At 41.3% G+C, this 21,690-nt stretch overlaps 1 protein-coding gene across 4 annotated transcripts in view; it reads left to right on the top strand.

Moving 5' to 3' along the window:
* Positions 1-21,690, top strand: part of CENPJ (centromere protein J) — a 38,751-nt gene that overhangs the window by 4,703 nt on the left and 12,358 nt on the right. For 3 of the 4 annotated variants that reach the window (XR_008319144.1, XM_053307724.1, XM_053307725.1), the window contains exons 3-11: positions 356-479; positions 1,094-1,378; positions 4,883-5,021; positions 5,188-5,293; positions 6,907-8,494; positions 10,339-10,468; positions 17,065-17,230; positions 18,331-18,570; positions 20,618-20,717. Coding sequence is in view for 3 of the 4 variants with exons in the window: in XM_053307724.1 (XP_053163699.1) it covers positions 356-479; positions 1,094-1,378; positions 4,883-5,021; positions 5,188-5,293; positions 6,907-8,494; positions 10,339-10,468; positions 17,065-17,230; positions 18,331-18,570; positions 20,618-20,717 (2,878 nt within the window). In the remaining variant the exon portion in view is untranslated. The remainder of the gene's footprint in view (positions 1-355; positions 480-1,093; positions 1,379-4,882; positions 5,022-5,187; positions 5,294-6,906; positions 8,495-10,338; positions 10,469-17,064; positions 17,231-18,330; positions 18,571-20,617; positions 20,718-21,690) is intronic. The other variant, XM_053307726.1, reaches the window with a different exon arrangement.

Here is a 21,690-nt window from a genome sequence, read left to right as displayed (position 1 = left end):
GAGGTGATTAGCTCTACTCCTTGTCAGGGAAGCTTCTATTAAACACCTTGCCTGGAACTAATAGCAAATGTGGTAGGCTTTGTTGCTGAATTTAGGCCTGGGTTCCAGTAAGGAAGTGGAATGAACATACTTTGTAATCCTTCAAAGGCAGTTGCTGGTTGAACCAGGTTCTTCAAACAAATATCTTGTCTGTTTTTATTTTGGCTACTTTATTCTTATTATCACATAGCACTAATAGTACTTGTCAGACTTGGAATATAATGAAAATGTCAGTCTAACTGTTCTGTTTTGTAAATTGTAACCTATTGTATTCTTACATAAGTTCTAATATATATGGGGTTTTATTCACAAAAAGCTCAAAGGATTGCAACAGCAGAAGCAGGAACAGCTGAAAAGGCAACAAATGGGGCAAATTCAAAGGCTAATGGGCGAGCAACAGAAACTGGTTTTCATGGCTTCTGAGCAGCAAGGGCACATTGGTGAGTGGAGGAGAAATGTCAAAACCTCTTTAAAACGTACTTTGTTGAACAAATTGATACCTTGCTTTTTGTAAGTGCCCACATCTCACCAGCCATGTATTGGGGCTTGTCAGCTCTTCCATGTTTACAAGCCCAGGCAAAAACCCCAAACCCAAAGCTTATCAAGCTCCTAGGGGGCACTGTACATGGCTGTGTTCAGCTCTGTGGATCACAAGATGTGTAAGCTTATTTTAGAAAGAGATGCAATACTCATGACCACAGTTCTGAGTTGGACTACCAGATAATAGCATGTCGTATTCTTTTTGCATAATTTAGAGTGCAAAGAGGAGCTGAATAAATAGTGGTAAGATATACAATGAAAGTGCTCAGACCCTCAACCACAGGATGTCCAGTTGTTCCTTCCCATCCAGCTTCTTTTACTGTACTGATGGTTCTAGTGCATGCCTAGGGCATTGCCTGACACTATGTTTCAGGCTTTTCTTTATCACAGCTTGTAGACGTTGTGTTCCTGGCAGAATACATTGGGCAGGAAATATGAGTGTCCTTTCCAGCTTTTCTGCTACCTTCTCACAGATATGATATAAATGCCCTCTCCTTTTTAAAAAAACTTTAAGGCTTTACTATAAAAGAAGATGATATGAGTCAAAGATATGACCAACCAGCTCGTTTGTCCCCTGTGCCTTATTTCCCACCATGTTGGAATGGAGACAACGCTTATTGGGATGATGCCGCTCATGTTTCTCCTCCTGCTGGACAAAGGGATTCGCTGCGAAAGTTAAACAATGACCAAGTATCGAAGAGAGCCCTGTCTGTTGATCTTCCTTGTGAGAAAAAGTCTTTAGACATGCCTTTCAAAATGCAGGATGAACTGAAAGATAGTGAACAAAATGTCACTTCAGGTAAATAAGCATCTCTCTTTAACAAAGATATCCCAGTTAATAGTTTTACAGAGTTGTTATGAGGGTTACTGCGATAATATAACTGCAGAATTCTCCAAATGTGCTTGCTGCTTGCCGCTTCTAAAAGTTGTAAGAGATGGTGAGGCTCTTAGTTCAGCATGAAGTGTGTTCCAAACTAGCTGGCCAGATTTGGCTTAAAAAAAGCAAAATTCTGGCTTACGGCCATTTGACCCACAAGTATACCCCTTAGGTTCTGGCAACTCTGGTCCAAAGCCTCAGGGCAGCAATGGAGAAGGCCTGTCCTTGAGTAGCCAACAGATGAGCCTGTGGCAACTGCAGACGGACCTCTCCAGATGACCTCAATGGGTGGTGTGGTTCATAGCAAAGAAGACGTTATCTTAAATACCCAGGGCCCAAGCTGTTTAGGGCTTTATAGGTTATAACCAAAACCTTGTACTTTGCCCGGAAACTTATTGGCAGCCAGTGTAGATCTTTTAAGATAGGAGTGATATGGTCTCTCAGAGATGATCCAGAGACCAACCTGGCCGCCGCATTCTGGACTAACTGCAGTTTCTGAACTACGTACAAAGCCCCACATAGAGCACATTGCAGTAGTCAAGTCTGGAAGTGACCAGCAGATGGACTACTGTTCTCAGGTCATTTATCTCAAGAAATGGACGCAGCTGGCATATCAGCCAAAACTGATAAAAGGCACCTCTGGCCACTGCCTCAACCTGGGACACCAGGGAGAGTTTCGGATCCAGAAGCACCCCCAGACTGTGTACCTGTTCCTTCTGGGGAAGTGTGACCCCATCCAGAACAGGCAGATCAAAATCATCTCCCGAGTTCCGACCCCGCACAATAAGTACCTCCATCTTATCTGGATTCAGTCTCAGTTTGTTATTCTTCATCCAGCCCATCACCGCCTCCAGGCAGCCATTTAGGGAGGTTATGCCTTCTCTCGATGATGTTGACATGGAGAAACAGATTTGGGTGTCATCAGCATACTGATAGCACCCTGCACCAAATCTCCTGATGATCTCTCCCAGTGGTTATATGTGGATGTTAAACAACATCGGAGACAATATGGAGCCCTGAGGGACACCATACCGAACTTATAAACCCCTGTGTATGTGAAATTGGAATGGTTAGGAATTAATATATATATTTAAATCAGGCAGATAAGATGCAACAGAAGTGTTTAATTCAAAGTAAGGGTTTTGTAAGATATCCAGAGATACAAATACAAACCAGTCTTGAAAAAGCCAATGCACAAAATCACATCTCTGATTTTTTTTTAAACATAGAAAGATGGAAGAATCTACCTATTTTGTGGTTGGGAAGAATTGCTTTGATTTTAAGATGAATATTGTGCCTAGAATATTATTATTATTTATAAAAATACCATTATGATGTGATAATACCAATTTACAAAAATGGCAAAGGATAATATTGAACTGAAATAATGTAGTGTTTCTAAAACCACTTTGTTTAGACACAAAGTGGGTGGTGGGCTGGATCTTCCCAATGTGGGACACTATTATAAAGCATCCAAACTGGCAGCATTATCTCACAAGATAAATTAATCTTTGCTGTCCAGCTTGAAATAAAAATAAAACCTATTCAATCTTTTTTTGGTATTGGAAAGAGGAATGGAAAAAATGGAATGCAATTATTATATTTTTGACTCATTGGAAGTATGGTATCAGTTGAAAGCTGAAGACCAGGACTTCTTCCACTTCAGGTTTTTGGAGTAGAGAAAGTTCTGATATGGCAGAGCTCGGTGATATTTCTAAAAGGGTCAGGTATCCGACACATCAAAGATCATATTTATGGTCTGTGTTGCCATATCAAGCAATAATGGCAATACAAGGAAAACCTTATTTTTTAATCAATTTCTATAATTTTGCAACATAATAGTAACTCTAATTAAAAAGTCTGGTGTAAAATCAGAGAGAAAAATGCCAACTAAATATATATATTAATCAAAGGGGGAGGAAAAGGAATTGTGACTCAGTGGTCCAGTTTATTGTTAAGAATGAATTTAAGTAAACCCAGTTACAGTATATGATTAAATGGGGAACACAATGGACCACCATACTGGACGAATGGAAATGGATTTGGGAGAATAATAAAAAACATTGTGTAAATGTCTCCCTAAGGGAAAGTTTTCATATAAACTCCAGTACAGATAGTATTTGTCACTAGGGTTGTGCACGGAACCGGTTTGGAGGCCCTTTATGGGCCTCTGAACCAGTTCGAACAACCAGAAGTTCCACCGGTTCGACAGCAGTGGGGGTGCTGCTTTATGAGCGGGGGAGGGTGCACTTACCCCTCTCGCTGCTTTCCCCCCGCCGGCGTCCTTTTTTTTGGAAAGCTAATCGGTGCAGCAGTGTACATCCCTGCCGCCCCATTGCCCCCGTTGGTCGGATATGGCTGGAGGTCCCCAGCACGAGGCGCATCAGAATAGAAACGGAATCATGGCCAGATGGGAATCACCAGATCATGGCCAGATGGGAACCATATGAAGAAGAGAACGTCGTCTTCGCCATGATTTCCACCACCCATTAAGATCATCTGTTGAGGTTCGTCTACAGTTGCTACCAGCTCGTCTGGTGGCTACTCAGAGACGGGCCTTCTCTGTTGCTGCCCTGAGGCTTTGGAATATGCTCACTGTTGAAATATGAGCCTCCCCATCTCTGACAACTTTTAAAAAGTGAATTAAGACACATCTGTTTATCCAGGCTTTTAATTAGATTTACTGTTTTAATACTTTATTTGGCACATTTCTATACCGCCCAGTATACAGCTCTCCGGGTGGTTTACAATTTAAAACGCTATCACGTTTTAATACAGTTCTAAATGCTATTAACACTGGGGTTTGCAATTAAGCAGGCATGATTTGGCTCTGCAACGTGCACCACTCCAGGGTTGGAGGGTGGGGGTGACCTTCCAAATGCCATTCTGAAGAGATCAAGTTAACAATTCCATCAATATAAGATGTGCAGCTTCTGCCACACACCAAGTTCTTCTGCATTTTAGTCATACAACTATTGTCTTGAAAAAGATCAGTACACGGTAAGCTAGAGGGTTGTGACTGAAGATTCAAATTCATATCTTCTTGCCCTTTACTGGAAGCCATTGAGGCAGCCGACGATGCTTGGGGCCCAAACCAGTCTTGTGATTACTCCTGTGGAGGTGGGAAGTGCTGCTGAGAATATGCCGTCTGCATATTCTTTTAGCCTTGTTCTAATGTTTGAATTTTGTTTTTATTATAAACCGCCCAGAGATGCAAATTTTGGGTGATATAGAAATTTGTTAAATAAATAAATTTATTGCCAGGGATCACTCAAGAAGCACTTCTGTATCTAGAAGTGATTCTCCCTTTCCTATAAAAAGCAATGCTTGCACCTCTATGAATGAAGGATCCCTCATATTCTATGACTGTTCATGGCTTCATACTACTTTTGGGGGGAAATGTCAACTTGCTTTCTTATTTCACAGAAAGAAGTAGTCTGTCTCAAGAGCAAAATCCAGGGGGAGGTGCAGATAGTGGCATCCGTTGTGAAAGCACTGGAAATGTAAAGACCTCTGACAGTCTGACTGGAGGAAAGGATTTGGAAAACCTTAATGCTGAGGACAGGTGAGCTAAGGGAAATTTGTAACGCAAGATACATTGCAAAGCTGAAAGTTCAAACGTAGATAATGCAAGCAAGATAGTGCCGTGGATACAAACACTTTCTAAAAATTTTAATGTGCTTTGCTTTTCAACAAGATTTGGTAATGAAGTCTTGAGTCTTTTGAAACAGGCCTATTCCTGCAAGTATTCAAGAGAGGAAACAGACATTTGAACAATTCCTAGAAGAACAGATACGGCTGGAAGAACAACGGCTGAACCAAAAAGGAAGCTTAAAGGTTAATTGTTAAATATATTAATGTTTTGGCTTTTGTGTTGACTTCTTACTAGCATTTGTATCTCACCTTTCTATCAGTCATGCTCAAGTTGGCCCTTTTCTAGAGTTGCCCTGGGGTTCTGGAACGCGCTTCCTAACGAAATTAGAGTTTCCTCTTCTCTGAATGTTTTTAAGAAGGACCTAAAGACATACCTGTTTAGTTAGGCTTTTAGTTTATAATTATAAAGGTTCGGTTTTGGAGCTTGTATTGTATTTTAAATTGTTTTAATTATGGCAATGTTTTAATTGGTTTTTTCTGGTGACTCTGGGCCAGTCACTTCTCCCAGCCTAACCTACTTCACAGGGTTGTTGTGAGGAGAAACTTAAGTATGTAGTACACCGCTCTGGGCTACTTGGAGGAAGAGCGGGATATAAAATGTTAATAAATTAAAAAAATAAAAAATATTTTGATCCACCCCAGGGACCTTTTTGTATGGGGCGGTATATACATGTACAAAATAAAATAAAATAAATAAATAAGTTTAACAATCCAATAAAAAGCATATAATCAAAATAATCCCAAACACCATTATTTCATACTGATCTGGTTATATATTTAACGTATTTATATACTGCCCAAAACATATGTCTCTGGGCAGTTCACAATAATCACAAATTGAAATAAAATCAAAATGTTAAAACAATTTAATTTCTTTTTAAAGTGTTAAATTCTATAAAGGTAAAGTGTGCCGTCAAGTCAATTTCGACTCCGGGCACCCACAGAGCCCTGTGGTTTTCTTTGGTAGAATACAGGAGGGGTTTACCATTGCCGCCTCCCGCGCAGTATGCGATGATGCCTTTTAGCATCTTCCTGTATCGCTGCTGCCCATATATTACCAGCGGGGATTCAAATCCAGCAACCTTCTGCTTGTTAGTCGAGCATTTCCCCACTGCGCCATTTAAGGTGACTAATTATAGGTCTCATTAAAAGCCTGGATGAACAAATGTGTGTCTAAACTGCCTTTGTAAAAGTTGTAAGATGGGGAGGCTCTTATTTCAAGAGGTAATCGGTTCCAAAGCCTTTGGGAGGCAATGGAGAAGGCCTGTCCCAGAGCTTTTATTGTATTTTAAATTGCCACCAATTAATTTAAATTGCCACCAATTTAAACAGACGAGCAAGTGGCAACTGCAGATGGACCTCCCCAGATTATCTCAATAGGTGGAGGGATTCATAATGAAGGTGTTATTTAAACCCGCCTCCCATGAATTCCTGATCAAAAGTGTCTTACTGTTATATTTAAAGGATACAAAATATTATTTGAGGAGTATGTGACTTTGTTCATAATATGAGCCCCTGGTAGCGCAGTGGTAAAACTGCCGCCCTGAAACCAGAAGGCTACAAGTTCTATCCTGACCAGGGGCTCAAGGTTGACTCAGCCTTCCATCCTTCCGAGGTCGGTAAAATGAGTACCCAGAATGTTGGGGGCAATATGCTAAATCATTGTAAACCGCTTAGAGAGCTTCGGCTATAGAGCGGTATATAAATGTAAGTGCTATTGCTATTGCTATATGCTCTCCTTGGAAAGTACATAAATAACAGATACTTAATTTTGTCTGTATTCTATTTTACTTTAGGATACTGGAAAATCAGCTTTCCAGAAACCGATTACAAAACGGCCTTTTTTAAAACGAGGTGAAGGTTTAAGTAGATTTACCAATGCCAAATATAAAGTAGCGAGACAAAATGAAAGTGAAGTAACTCTTCATTCTAATGCTTCAGAAGTCAAAATCACAGTTAAAACAGACAAGCCACCACTTCATCGGAAAACTACCCCTATAATTAAAGAGCAAGCTTCTGACAACCTTGTGTCTAAAAATGGTAACCGGATTGCTAGAACTAGTAAAGGTTTTGCTGTTCCTTCCCGGAAAACAGCAATGCTCAAGAATTGTACGGGGAAAAGTATCCTTCCATCTATAAGACCAAACCCCAGTGGATGGAAAGCTGGTAAACTGAGAGATTCCATCAGGCCAGAAACAAATGGTGAAAGAGAGAGGAATAAACAGAATATGGAGATTGCCCAATTGGATGAAATCAGCAGCAAGTTACCTGGAGAAAAACATCAGCAACCTGGACAGCTTACCGATGCCCTTTCTCATCCTGAATGTCTTGCAGATTGCTCTGAAAAAGACTCAGAGCTCTCCTTTGAACTTTCTTTCCAAAAGAAGTTGGAAAACTGGGATACTGATAAGGAACAAGAAAAAATTGAATTGGATGAATTTTTATTTCTAGAGCAGGCTGCTGATGAAATTTCTTTTGCTAGCAATTCCTCACTTATAATAAAGATCTTGGATCAAGGCCAACAGATTTCCACAGGGCATAGGCTGTCCTCTACTCCTGTTAAATCGGAGTGGCAGCAGCAACAGAGGAACATGTTGGATAACCGAAATGGAGAAGATGGTGTCCCTCATTTTAACATTGAGAGGGACAGAGGCAATGTTGCCAAATCCCAGGCACCTGAAATAATGGACAACAGAAGTAAAACTGGTGATAAATCTCTTCAGACTTTTCCCAGGGCTCAGTTTCAAGGTTTTGGAAATACTGATTGGAATGAAGATGAGTCTCAAGGAAGTAGTGATACGTCTTTTGAGTCTGAGGAAGAATTTGAGACAACCATAAAACCTGCAAGTAAGGAAGCTAAAAAGCTTGCTTTGAATAACAGAGATGCCAGTCCTGAATTCTCAGAGCACAACGGGCTTGGTCAAGACACAAGCAAAGGTGCTAGCCCTTTACTGGAGAAAGGTTTTGGTAGTGATCAATCTAGTGAGTTAATTTTGGACAAAGTTGCTGAATCACAAACTTTATGCTGTGCAAACCAGGAGAAGGTTGAGTTTGATGATGAAAGATCATGGTCTGACTTTGAAGAGAATGGGAGTCAGTGTATTCAAGAGCCAAACAATGAGATGGTTATTAAAGTGCCTCTGTCCATGGACTGTACTGCTAGGAGTGAGGCATGCCTCCCAGATAAAGTGATAAAGAGGAAAACTGCCACAGGGAGGAAGGGAGACGCTGTGTCCAAGCAAAGTGTGACAGAAAGTGAGGTGACAGCTCCTCCTACGACAGATCTGATGATGAAACTCTTTCCTTCTCTGAGGCCCAAACAGAAGATAGAAGCACCACAAAGACATGATTCCCAGCCCAGCACAACTCGGGAAGAACTAATTGGTAAGCAAAAGGGAGACGTTAGCATTGTGTACAATAATCAGGACTATAAAATCTCATCATAGACTGAATGCTATATATTAAAGATAAGTTAGCTAAAAGGATAGGAACCCTTATTTGTCTAGCTCTATTCATTTACATGGCGCTTAAAAAGAATGTGTGGAAGTCCCCTGTCCAAGGGCCTTACAATCAATACAAGGGAAATAATGGAGCGAGGGGTAAGCTAGGGAAGAATATGCACCTGTTTTGTTTTGGAAATCCTCCTCTGAGGGATGATGTTACTTGAGCTTAGTTATAGTACAGAATAGGGACTAAGGCATTGTGCCAGAGGTATTATTCAAGGTATCCTTGCTATTGTCTTTCTCTTTATTATGGTACCTAACGGATTGACTGGGAAGGCCAGGCCTATCATGTGGCAAACTTCTAGAAGTAATATCATGTGTATGCTCTTAATCAGATACAATGTAATGATTTTGGGTTTAAAGTGAATTAAAGTGTTAGAGATGGTATCCAAATGGCTCTGCGCAAAGAGGCACCTTTCAAAGTGGTGATTCTCTTATATTTAGCTGGGGGTGAGCAATTATCTCTATTCAAATCATGTCCCTCCAGTGACTATTGCTTATATTTCCTTTTTGGATTATGAGCCCTTTTGAAACAGGGAACTATATTATTTTGTAATTTATCTATGTAAATCACTTTGAGCACTTTTTAACAAAGCGATACATAAATATTCATCATCACAGTAGTAATAATATGGCACCATTGATATGCATGATGCTTTTTGCAGTGTAACATAACCAAAGAGGAGGAGTCCCTGCCCTGAGGAGCTTATCGGAATTTTTGGTGCAGGGAGAATGGAATGACAGAGGCAAGGGTAATGGGAAATATATATGCAAATAGAGTTACACATACTTGGTCTTTAGTTCTGATAGAAGGTGTTTTAGCAGTGTGCTTTGACAGAGCAACATATGGATTTGTATGCAACATGAATTCTGGGAAAGATCAAGTGAGCCCAATTACAGAGAGCTGCACTGTAGAAGAATATACTGCATGTATTGCAGTTTCATGATTCTTTTTGAGGGATGTTTTGGTATTAATAAAGTGCAATAGCTGAGGCTACAATGACCACCAAGTTATAACAAAGAGTTAGAAATGGCAAACTAGCTTTTATTTTATTTTTTATATATGCAAGTGTGCACACACATCCCACGTAGCTTTCAAACAATGTGTGCCAAAGATAAGCATCCAGCATACAAGATACAGAGGTTTTAAAATGCAGGTTTCTGTCCCTCATGGTTATAGAATAAAGTCTTGAAGTATTATATAGGGAAAGACCACTGATCAAAACCAAAGAAGTGAGTGATTCTAATAATTTTTATCCATACACCAAGTTTATTGAAGGGCTGACTCCAGTTGTTCAAATGGCTTTAATTATATACTGTGACCTTAGATTCTGAAAAAAATTATCAGTTGTTTAGTTATCAGGGGGTATCCTATATTTCAAAGTGATTCCTGTCCAACACATCTGTGTGGTAGCCACACTATGGATATGTTCTTCTGAACTCTACCAGGTCCAAGTAACCCTTGGTTTACTGCCACTTATTTTATTTTTCTGATTTTTTACAGTGATTTTTTGGCATTTCTTGGTTTTTTGGGGAGGTGAGGAATATAGTTGGATTAAAAATATACTTGGAGTCACAGCTATAAAACATCTGATTAGAGAGGGGTTGGTAATCTGATTAGAGAGGGGTGGGTAATTTGTAGAATGTTGCTGTGTAACAGTATTGTGCATACTTCAACATTTGATATGCTTGTGTATCAGAAACTGTGGATCTGTTCCCTTTTAGATACTGCTCGATCCCAGCTCTTGAGAGAGAAGCTTGTTGAACTGGAAACAGAAATTGAAAGGTTCAGGGCAGAAAATGCATCCCTCTCAAAACTTCGAGAAGAGCGTGAGACGGCTTTAGAAAACCTCAGGTAACTTTCTTCAGTCTGTCTGACTTCTATCCTACAAGTTCAAAGTTGATTTGATGGAGCAGGCTTGTCCAGCTTACCACAATAAAAGACTAAAACTGAGGTAGACATTTTAATTAAAGGAAAGTGATACTAATCTCCTGCCTAATAGATACATGTGTAAGTTTGTCCCAAGGACTTGTGTGGTGTGGGATTGCTTAACACTCCTAAAACTACTGATAGCCAAATAACTGTCTATTGAGCAATGGAATTAGCTAGTCAGGTTGACAGTACTGGATACTGAGAACTATTTATCACAGAAGATTAATGATTTTAATCGATGGCTTACAAACAAAGAAAGACATCTGGATAGTGGTTGTAGACATTCATAACTAGTGCCTGCGCAGACCAGCTTTGGATGGAATTTGTTAGCTCCTTGTGACGCCTGCAACCGCCAGTTGCACGTTGACTGCAGTACCCTCTAGTGGTGGTTGGGTATCCCTCTATTCAGTTTCGTGCTGACCGCCATAGTGATCAGATCTCGGAAACAGTTTGCTCCTCAGAGAACTAAATAAACACTACAAACTTATTCAAAAAGACTACTGGCATGGACTAAAACTGCTCTTTGGATTATCCCTCAGATTGGCTAACATTTCGAACTCTTCCTCAGACCTCAGAGTGAACGACTATCCTACTTTCGATTTCCCTCATGAACTAGACAACTCAGTATTGTAAAAAAAGAAAAAACTAATTAATATAGGACGAGAGCTAACTAAGGTACCAACCCTTAGCCTCTCATGAGTAGAGTAAAAGAAAAGAACAGAGAGAAAACCACCTTTAAAAGGTGCTGCAACTGCCGCAGGAAGCTCCCCACTACTGATGGCCATGAACTCTGTCTCTTCTGCCTTGGGGAAGCTCACAGTACAGCGTGTTGCTCTGTCTGCTCCACGTTTAGTAAGCAGACCTTGAAAAATCAGGCAGCTTGCTTAAAATTTGCCTTAATGGAAGAGGCCCTGCTCCCAAAATGGCCAACATAATCAAAATCCCCTACAATGCCAAGACCTGCAAAAACTACATAGTCTAAAGTCTCTGGCATGCCAATAATGGCTTCAGTAGTGACCACGTCGACATCAACCATTTTGGTGGCGACCACATCCACATCAACCACTTTGGTGGCGACGGGCAAGGCTCCATTCAAAAAGCCAGGAAGCCTTTTACGCAGCCCAAAGAGAAAGGGCAGGGCTACGATGCCAGAGCCACCAGCAAAAAAGGACAAACGGCAACACAAGATACACCACAGCCGTAGTGCGAGTCATACTCCCACGCCCTCCGGACTGCAAACATACGAAAGCCCTTGGCATCGGGCAATTTCACTGCCCCCGGCACCGACAACACAACTTACCTCCCAAGCCATTTTTGCCGTCCAGGAAATCTGAGGCAGCATAGGTATGTAGACAGGCTCTAAACCAAAGGCTGCTTTCATCATATTATACACAGGATCATCTAAATTGGTTGTTTTGTTTCAGGTTCAGCCCTAATACCTGTGCCATTCCTGCCCCTTGCAGATGATAGCCCTTCATCTCCTCTGTGGGTGAGGTGGATGGAACGGCAGCCACATCAGGACTCAGATCAGGAACTACCACATCTGCATCAGGCTCAGTTGTATCTGATGCATAAATTTCCTCTGCATCATTGGAAGAGGAGACAGCAGGTGCAGATGCAGACCTCGACACCCACCTCCAAGCGCCTGGAGGTGCTATATCTTATACAAGAAGAAGAAAATGAATACCTGATGCAGCACCCCATGCCAAACTCTTTGGTAGTGGATTGTGCCACAACATCAAAAGGCAGCAGACATACTACACCAGCAGACAAAGGAGGATGGAAGCTGGACCTACTAGGCAGACACACTTACTCAATGGCATGCCTTTCAAATACATAGCCTGACAGGCAAAGTTTACCCATTCACGATGGGAAAATCTATATGATCAGTGAGCATCATTAGAACCAAGGAAGTTCATTAAGAAATTTGAAGTTACATTTGCACAGATGACAGTGGCAACTCATCAGCAGCTGGCGAATGCCAAGAATTTGTCTGAGTCTGAATCCTGCACTCTGACCTCCATAATTTTGAGGAGACATGCATGGTTAAGAGCTACTGGACTACAAGATACGAAAGACTGGATCGAAACACTGCCCTTCGAAGGCAAGGGGCTTTTCTCTGACAAAACCAACGAAACCATGGAGCAATAGAAAAAGTCAAAGACAATGGTGCACTCCTTTATAAATCCAAAGTACTCCAACACCAGATACCAATCTTATCAGCAGTATCAAAGGAGGCAAAGCTTTTCCCGCCAGATTGACCTCAGGGAGTGCAGGTGGCCATACTAGCGCTATAATAATAAAAAACCATACTACTTCAGGAACAAGACAGGGCAATCTGGACATAACAAACTGATACAACAATCCAAACAGCAACTTTGATTTGGGACAGAGCCCACCTGCAAACTGGAATGCGCTTCTCTATATGAACAACAACAGCAGAAACAAGAAACCAATAAACACCTGCGCAAGGGAAACAATCTCCTTGATGTCAGCCAGAATAACCATCAAACTGGCAAGCCATGCCCAAGCATGGTGCCATATAACATCAGACCAGTGGGTCTTATGCATAATCATGGCAGGTTATGCGATGGAGTTCAAGGAGATCCCGCCTTTCACGGGTGTGAAATTAACTCCCGAAACACCAATACTAAGGGAGGAGGTGCAAAAGCTGTTATTAAAAGAAGCCATATCACTAGTACATTGGGCTCACAGCCAGATGGGGTTTTATTCCCAGTATTTCCAGATCCCCAAGCTGGATGGGGGTATACGACCAATAATGGACTTATGTTGGCTAAATCAATACATCGAAGTGCAAAGATTCCAAATGACAACGTCGCAGGCCATCCTTCTGCTTCTCCATGAACAGCATTGGATTGCAACACTCAATCTCAAGGATGCGTACTTCCATGTCGGGATACAAGAAAGTCATCGCAAATTTCTCTGCTTCATTATGGAATCGGAGATCTATCAATACAACGTGTTACCCTTCAGCGTGGTCACCACTCCGAGGGAAATGCATGGCTGTGATAGTAGCCTACCTCAGAACAAAGGGCCTGTTGGTTTACTACTAGTTAGACGACTGGCTCCTTATGGCCAGGACAGAACAACAATTGCTGGCCCACATAAACATAGTGACAACGCGGCTGGACGAGTTAGGAATCCAGATCAATTGGAAGAAATCATTCTTAAAACCGGCAAAGCGCTTGCAGTATATTGGCACACAACTGGATATGGCAGAACAGATGGCTATCTGCCGGAAGACTGCTTCAGGTGCATAAGGGCGCTCGTCGACTCATTCCAGGCAGCTCCACTACAGAAAGCGTGAAGGATACAAGTGCTGCTAGGCCTGATGGCATCCTGCCACAACAGTCCCTTATGCAAAGCTAAGAATGTGCAAGCTGCAAGCATCCGAGAACCGAACCACAGTCCAAACGTGTCCTGGTCCTGGAGAAAGTGCTATTCTCCTTACACTGGTGGACAAAGGAAGCACACCTGCTGAAAGAAGTACCCTTCCTGATGCCTCTGCCCACCTTGACAGTGACTTCCAATTCCTCTATGCGAGGCTAGGGGGCCCATCTGGCAGAACACAGAATAGAAGGCCTCTGGACTCCAAAAGAGACTTTGCCTACACATCAACTTCCTAGAGCTCTTAGCAGCCTACAAGGCCCTGCAAGCCTTTCAGGAACATGTTGCTGGTCAGGCTGTCCAACTACAAATGGACAACACAACGGCCATTGCCTATGTAAACAAGCAAGGCGGAACAGTATCCAGGTCTCTTTGCAACCTCAGCCTACAGCTATGGAACTGGTGCATCCCATGACGGATCTATCCAATGGCCATTCACATCAAGGGCACCCAGAACTGCTTGACAGATTCACTGAGCAGAGACCTGATACTTCAACAACGCGAATGGGAGCTAAATCCGACAATCCTGAAACAGCTATTCATATCATGGGGACAGCTGGAGGTAGATCTATTTGCAACAGCAGATAACAGGAAAAGCAACCAATATTGCTCCAGGACGGAGCTGGGAGCATGATCCAAGGGCGATGCTTTTAAATATCAGTGGAGCCAGGGTATATTCTACGCCTATCCTCCAACACTTCTACTGCCCAGGGTAGTGGCCAAGCTGCTATAGGACCAGACACAGGCAATTGTAGTTGCACCATGGTGGCCAAGGCAACCATGGTTCACACAACTACTCAGACTGTCCAAAGGCAGATACAGAAGACTCTCTCAGTGGACAGATCTGATAACACAAGACCATGGCCAGGTAATGCACCCAAAGTTGTCAGTACTGAATTTCACTGCATGGAGGATAGGCTTTTGAGAAGAATCCTCCTCAACACCTGAAAGGCATCCACTAGACACAACTACAGAGCAAAATGGTACAGATTCTGCGCACATGCTGCTACTTGGGTTTATGAACCCAAGGAGGCCAGCTTGAAGGCCATATTCCTATACCTGACCATCCTGAAGATGAGTGGCCTGGCTAAGGTTTCCATAAAGGTGCATATGGCGGCAATATTGTCATGCCACGATGCGTGGGATGGCAAGACTGTCTTCACCGACCCATGATGTAAAGATTTCCTGAAGGGTATTAATAACCTTTATCCGCCTGTGAGACCACTTGCGGAAAAATGGAGCCTGTCCCTGGTACTCTTGTCATTGAAAGAAGCGCCTTTCAAACCAATGGTGTCCATGACATTAAAGCTCGGAACTCTCAAAACACTTTTTCTAGTGGCAGTAACCACAGCAAATCGAGTTAGTGAGCTCAGAGCACTCTGGATTGATGAGCCCTACACTAGGTTCTATCCCGACTGGGTCATCGTGCGCTTGGACCCGGACTTCAGACGGACTTCGATCTAAACACGGAAATTGTGCTACCTACCTTCTTACGCAATCCATCTTTGCCACTAGACCGAGTGATGCATTAGCTGGATGTCCGTAGAGCCTTGCTCTACTATCTCAAAGCGACCCTTCACATTCGGGAAACGAAACATCTGTTTGTGTGTCTGAAAGGGAAACTTCGTTTATTGTGATTCATGTATGGAGATTAAAAAGGTGACCTGAGACTGTAACAGCTTCTGCATTTAACAGGGGATTGAAGCCAATATAGCTTCCTGCTCCAATAGCTTCTACCTCTAAAGTTCTATGGCCCAGTAGAAAAAAACAACTTAGAGATCTCTCTATAACCATGCCTGGTAGATTGTGTCCTAAGAAGACAAAAACTTTTAAATTTTATTCATTTTATATTTATATTGGGTGGGCAGGGGTGTATCTAGGGTGGGGCAGGCAGGGCACGTGCCCTGGGTGCCACTTGAAGGGGGCGCCATTTTGTAAAATTAAAAAATTTAAAAAAATGGCTGCCAGAAACAAAATGGCCACTATGCATGCTCAAATGGCCTCTGTGAGGCCCTAGGTCATGCCAGGCCTTGCAGAGGCCATTTGAGCATGCACGCTGGCCATTTTGTTTTCAGTGGCCTTTTTTTTTTTTTTTTAAGATTATTTTAAAAAATGGCCACTGCACATGCTCAAATGGTCCCTGCAAGGCCCTAGAGACCAGTGGGGGGAGGGGGAACCTTTGCAAAAAAAAACAAAAACCCACAGCCTTTAGGAAGCCCCCCAAAGGGGCTACAGGTAAAAATAATAATAAAATAATAATATAATATAAGACACTGTACACATATTCAGATTGGCACTATGTACAGAGAATCAAGGCTTGTGAATACTGAGCTGAAGCTTATGAGCTAGAATTGTATTCATTTGCTCTTACTTTGCTTCTTGTGATAAATGAGTTAAATGTGATATCTTGCTAATATGGCTATTAATGGTGAGCTTTTCTTTGAATCAGTGTGAAATCCTTAGTATTAAGGCCCACTGGGAGTTTCTTGCTCTCTTTCTCTCATTTTAACTGACTTTCTGAAAGACTAGAATATATTCCAAGCAGTGACACAGTTCACTCTGCATATCCTTTAATTATTTTTTCAGAGTATCTGGGGAAAGTCAAATTCTCCATTTATTTTTAAAACTTATGTAATGGTGATGCTACAATGCATAGTAGAGAATTAGACAGGCACTTCTGTTTAGTTTTCCCATACACCTCCACATAGTATTTGGGTATTTCATGAGCCCCAGCATACTGAAATTTGTAGTTTTTGAGCATTTTTTGGTCTGGCTAAGTCCACTGCTAAATAGTTTTTGAAATATTAAAAGATTAACGAGCCTGACTTGTATTTTTCAGCTGATATTATACTAAAGTTATCTGAAAGATGGGTGTCAGATGTTTGGACAGGGGGCACAATTTCACTGTTTGCCCTAGGCGCTATTTTCCCTAGATACGCCTCTGTGGGTGGGGTGTGCATGTGCATGTGTGCGTGCGCACACACACAGACACACACAAGATGGATGACACTAATATTCCTGAGCTATAGTAAATATAAGATTTCAGTTTAGTTTTGTGGGGGAGGAACTCATTTGAATCTGAGGTAAGCTGGTATACTATTAATTTTCAGGAAAGAAATTGCCAGCTTTGAACAACAGAAAACAAAAGAATTGGCTCAACTTGAAGAATTTAAAAAAGAAGAAACAAGAAAACTGCAAAAGGAACGTAAAGTTTTTGAGAAGTATGCACTGGCAGCTAGAGCCATTCCAGATAAAAGGGAACGTGATGAGATTAAGGTATGAATACTAGACAGTCAATATGATTACCTTTACTGAGAAACCTTCACAATAATAATAATTTATAAAAAAATCAATATATCTAAGATACAGAATAGATTATTTCTTCTGTAATGCCCAAATGGTCAATGTTCACACTTGTGACATGAACAAAGTATGGTATAAACAGTAGGGATGTGCATGGAACCGCTGACTACCAGTTCGAAGGTGGGGGGGTCCAACTTTAAGGACTGGGGAGGGTGCTCTTACCACCCCCACCACATTTCCCCCATTGGCGCTGTCATTAAAATTGGTCCTGCGGGGTGGCAGTGTACCTCCTTGTTGCCCCAGCATGTCACGGGCTGGAAGTCGCTGGAAGTGCCTGCTGCATGTGCAGTGTTTCTTCTTCTTTCTTTCTTGTTGCCGCAGTGCCACCTCCTCCTTGGCCTTTCCTCCCTCCTCCTCGGAAGCTGCCCCTCTGTCCGTCGCTCAGCCCTACTCTGTGCCTTCTCTCTCCTCTGGACAACTCTTGCGAGATGTGCCACGTAACATGGGATTTGCGACATATGTCCTAAGGCTTTTAAATATATAGATGGCTTCTGAGCCAATCACTGTATTGGTCCTTTTCTTGTTTGAACAACTGGCTTACCCAAGAGCAGAAAGGGCAGAATGATAGATCTGAAAAGACATTTATGCTCAGTTTTCAACAAACGGTTACTCCTGTCTGTCTGTCTGTCTTCTACAGCCTAGTTGTGCTTGTGATAGTGCCCAGTCTGTAAGTTCTTTCTCAGTCAAATGAGCCTTGATGTGGGCTCCTCCCTCACACTTTATTTCCAGAACTGTCACTTTTTTTTTTAATCCTTTCTATTCTTCAGTCTAGGAACAGATTTCCCAGTGCTTTGCCTTAGCAAAGAATACAACCAAGACTTATGCAGCTTCATGCAACGTGAGTGTGCTCACACTTTGGGGCACTACTCATGTCTTAGTATAAAACCGAGCTGATGTTAATCTGGATTCCTTACTTATTGCTGCTGTGGAAAGAAACTTTTCTTTCTCTTCAGTTTCTGTATTTGAATGTGGCAGAAAATGACTGACTTGTATTTATGCATTATTTTCTTAAGGCTTTGAAACAGCAGGTAGCAACCTTGCAGGAAGACTTAAAAAGAAGGGAAACAAAATGGTCAACAACCCACATGCGTCTAAGAGACCAGATAGAGGCCTTAACAAGAGATAATATGCAACTCCGGGAAGAGATCAAAATTATGGAAAGATTTCGTTTGGAAGCTTGGAAGAGAAAAGAAGCATCTGCAAACAAGCGGAAAGATGATGGTTGTGTCCATTCAAAGAGAGCGGAGTCTACAGTAAGCTTTCTTTTTATGTGACTTCTAATTGATTGGGAAATGAATATGCTCTATTCCAGCTTCTTAAAACTGAGAACTGGAAATCCTCCTCTGTGGGATGATGTAATGAAACACAAACTGTCCAGTCATTCTGGTTCTGTTATGGTCAGGACTGGCTTAAATGAAAGGCCCCTTGTCTGTTAAAAAATGTTTCCCCCAGTGCAGGTATGACAGATGCTTTAAACCAGCATTCTGGCTCTTTCAGTAGGAGAATTGTGTGAGCAGCTTTTGAGACAGATGAATGAATATGGGAGTGTCAAGAATTGTCAGCAGTCTTAGAGAGCTAAGCAGGAAGGACAAGAATTTGCAACTGACAAGCTACTTCCATTCCTAAACTTTCATGATTGTGTGTTATTGGGTGATTCTCTTGCTTTATCACATGTGATTGTGTTCAAAGGCTGCTTACTAATCTGTTCATATATGTCCTGCTGTCCTGTAGGTGGTGGAGTCACATTTCACTTAGAAACTAAGCTTTGACATTTCAAGGAAAACACTGATTGATTATTGGAGTTTATGAACAAGATCAGCTTATGCGGGGAGCTTTATCTTCTGGCCCTTTGATGTTCCTTTTGGCACTGCTCAGAATAATGGTCATGTCACTTCTGAGATGTGATGGGTGGCCGTGAGGAGCTGGGTCTTTTCAGTTCTGGTTTAGCTTTTGTTTTATATTCTGCTTTGGATTTTATTACGCTTTTATATTTGTCACTTCTGAAAGCTTTGTAAAGTGAGGTATAAGTGACATTAACAGTAAATCACTATTTAGTTTGACACTGTGTTAGTTTTGGCCCAGCGTCCATGAGCCTTGCCAGTACAGGTTATGCAAGGGGGACCGAAGGGTATCCTGTAGGATGTAGAAGAAAACAGGAATCAAGGAAGACTGCCTCATTTCGATGCTAGTCCCGGTTTCTTCCTGGGACTTCTCTTGCATACTTCTACAAAGCTCTCTCTGGTGTTCTCAAAGGTTCTGCCATTGCCTGAGATTTAGTGGAAAGCTCTAGGTCCAGAATCTTTTCAGCAATGGCTCTCTGTACCTCCTAGAATTCCCTGCTCAAGGAAGATTGCATGGTCACTTCTCTCCTGTTGTTCATTTGGCAAAGACTAGGCCGTTAGTAGCTTTTATCTCTGGATAAGGTTGCAACTGATTGGGCATTGCATAACATTGACTTGATTTTTTGGGGCTAATATTTCTTATACTTTTGGATAGTTGTAATTGTTATTTGTTAAGAGTTGGGTGGTGGTTTTTTTTAAAGGACAAGAAGCAGGATATAATATTTTTTTAAAGTCCCAACTAATTTAGTGATGGAGGAGTAATGAATGAGACTGGATCTTTTGAGTACTATATAAGTAAATATAGAAAGCGCTGTTCGTAGGACATAGTGAGCATGAGTGACACTGGTGTGTGAATGTTTAGCATTGCAAAGCAGATCAAATGGTCAGTTTTGCAAAGTAGATCAAAGACCAAAAACATGTGCTGAATTTACTGCATCATTCATTTTTGTGGTGTTGGTTTATAATTCAAAACAACTTTATGACTTGAAAGGTTGACAATATTTGTCCTCTATTTGTAGTATTAGAGGAGTGGTTGTTTGTGTCTGCCCCCCGCTCCATTCTTGATGTTAACAAATCAAAGGAAGAAAGAGGTTTGTCACCTCTGGAGGTCTTCAAGACAGCCACAAAGACCCTCAGCTTGACTTCTAATAATATTTAAGTGGTTTTTAATGGTTTTTAAATGAGTTTTATGTTCATGTTTCAAATCATTTTATTTTCTATTTGAACCTCCCTGAGCCATGTTTGGATGGGCAGTATATAAAATGAAATTAATAAATCATCATCTATCATCATGCATTCTGCGAGTTGAATACGAACTTCTTACTTGTAACATTCACCACAAAATAACAAGTTACATGTCAGTACCCTTTTACTTTCAAGACAAGTGATCTCTGTGTCTGGATATTACTGTACTATTTTAACTACAAATTGTGAATAGGCTGCTTCTTAAATCTTTCAGCACATGCCAGCTATATTGCAAAAAAGTCAGACACTATCTTCAGTTCCTCAAGCAGACAAGAGCAGCAAGACAAATGGCAGAAGCGATTGGCCACCAGAAGGTATCCTTGGGGTGGGAGTGGGGGGACCTCATTTAAGCAAAACAGCATCATTTCTAGTAATCATCAAGGTGGCATTTTGTTGTTCTCTTTTCAATTCTGTGATCTGCTTTTGGTTCAAAACTGTTTTCCATAGCTCACTCTATAAAGAAAGCTTTGAAAGTCCATTACTGTTTGACCAATTTCCAAAGGCAGGCCTGCAGTGTAGACTAACCTGACCTCACTTTTTTGTTGTGCTTCCTTCATTTCCTTCAGAAATCAGAGGTTTAAGAAAGAGAAATCAAGGACATTGATTTCTTCCTCCACTTTATAGTATAAACAGAAAAACGTAAGAAAAAATAGAAAGGAAGAATAAAAATACCTAATCAAACAAAGCAATTACAATTATTCTCATTACAATCTATATTCTTCTGCCTGAGTTCATTCCACTGCCACTATCCCCCTCTCCCCCTTCTCCACTCTGAAAGATAAATAGCTACAAGTCTAAGAAAATTAAGAGTAAGAGTGATAACAAAAATTAATGTCCCCATTATCTGCAAAGCAATCAGCATCAATTTTCTCTACAAAGAAAAACCAGATCTCGGATGAGTAACCAAACCCTGTGATATATTGAATAAATGGCTCCCATGTATGTAAAAAACCCCAACAACTTCAGAGTTGTTCTTAACATATGCAGTAATTTTAGCCATTGATGCATGTTCCCAGATTTGAGATGCCAATCATCTAAAGAGGGAATCAGATTAGTTTTCCAACAGGAAGCATAAAGAATTCTTGCCGTCGTTATCATATATAAAGAAAGCTTGCAGGAATATACAGTTTAGTAAAATTTAACATGAAAATTTCCGGGAGAAAAGGAGAATATATATGGAAAATTTGCTGCATCTTTAAGTGTATTGTTTTCCAGAATTTTTGAGCTTTTTTACATGTCCACCACATATGATAAAAGGTACCTTTCTGTTCTGTACATTTTCAACAT

This window comes from Hemicordylus capensis, chromosome 3 (assembly GCF_027244095.1).
Source record: "Hemicordylus capensis ecotype Gifberg chromosome 3, rHemCap1.1.pri, whole genome shotgun sequence".
Lineage (NCBI taxonomy): Eukaryota > Metazoa > Chordata > Lepidosauria > Squamata > Cordylidae > Hemicordylus > Hemicordylus capensis.
The sequence above is the reverse complement of the archived record's forward strand: the minus strand, read 5'-3'. Positions and strand labels throughout refer to the sequence as shown.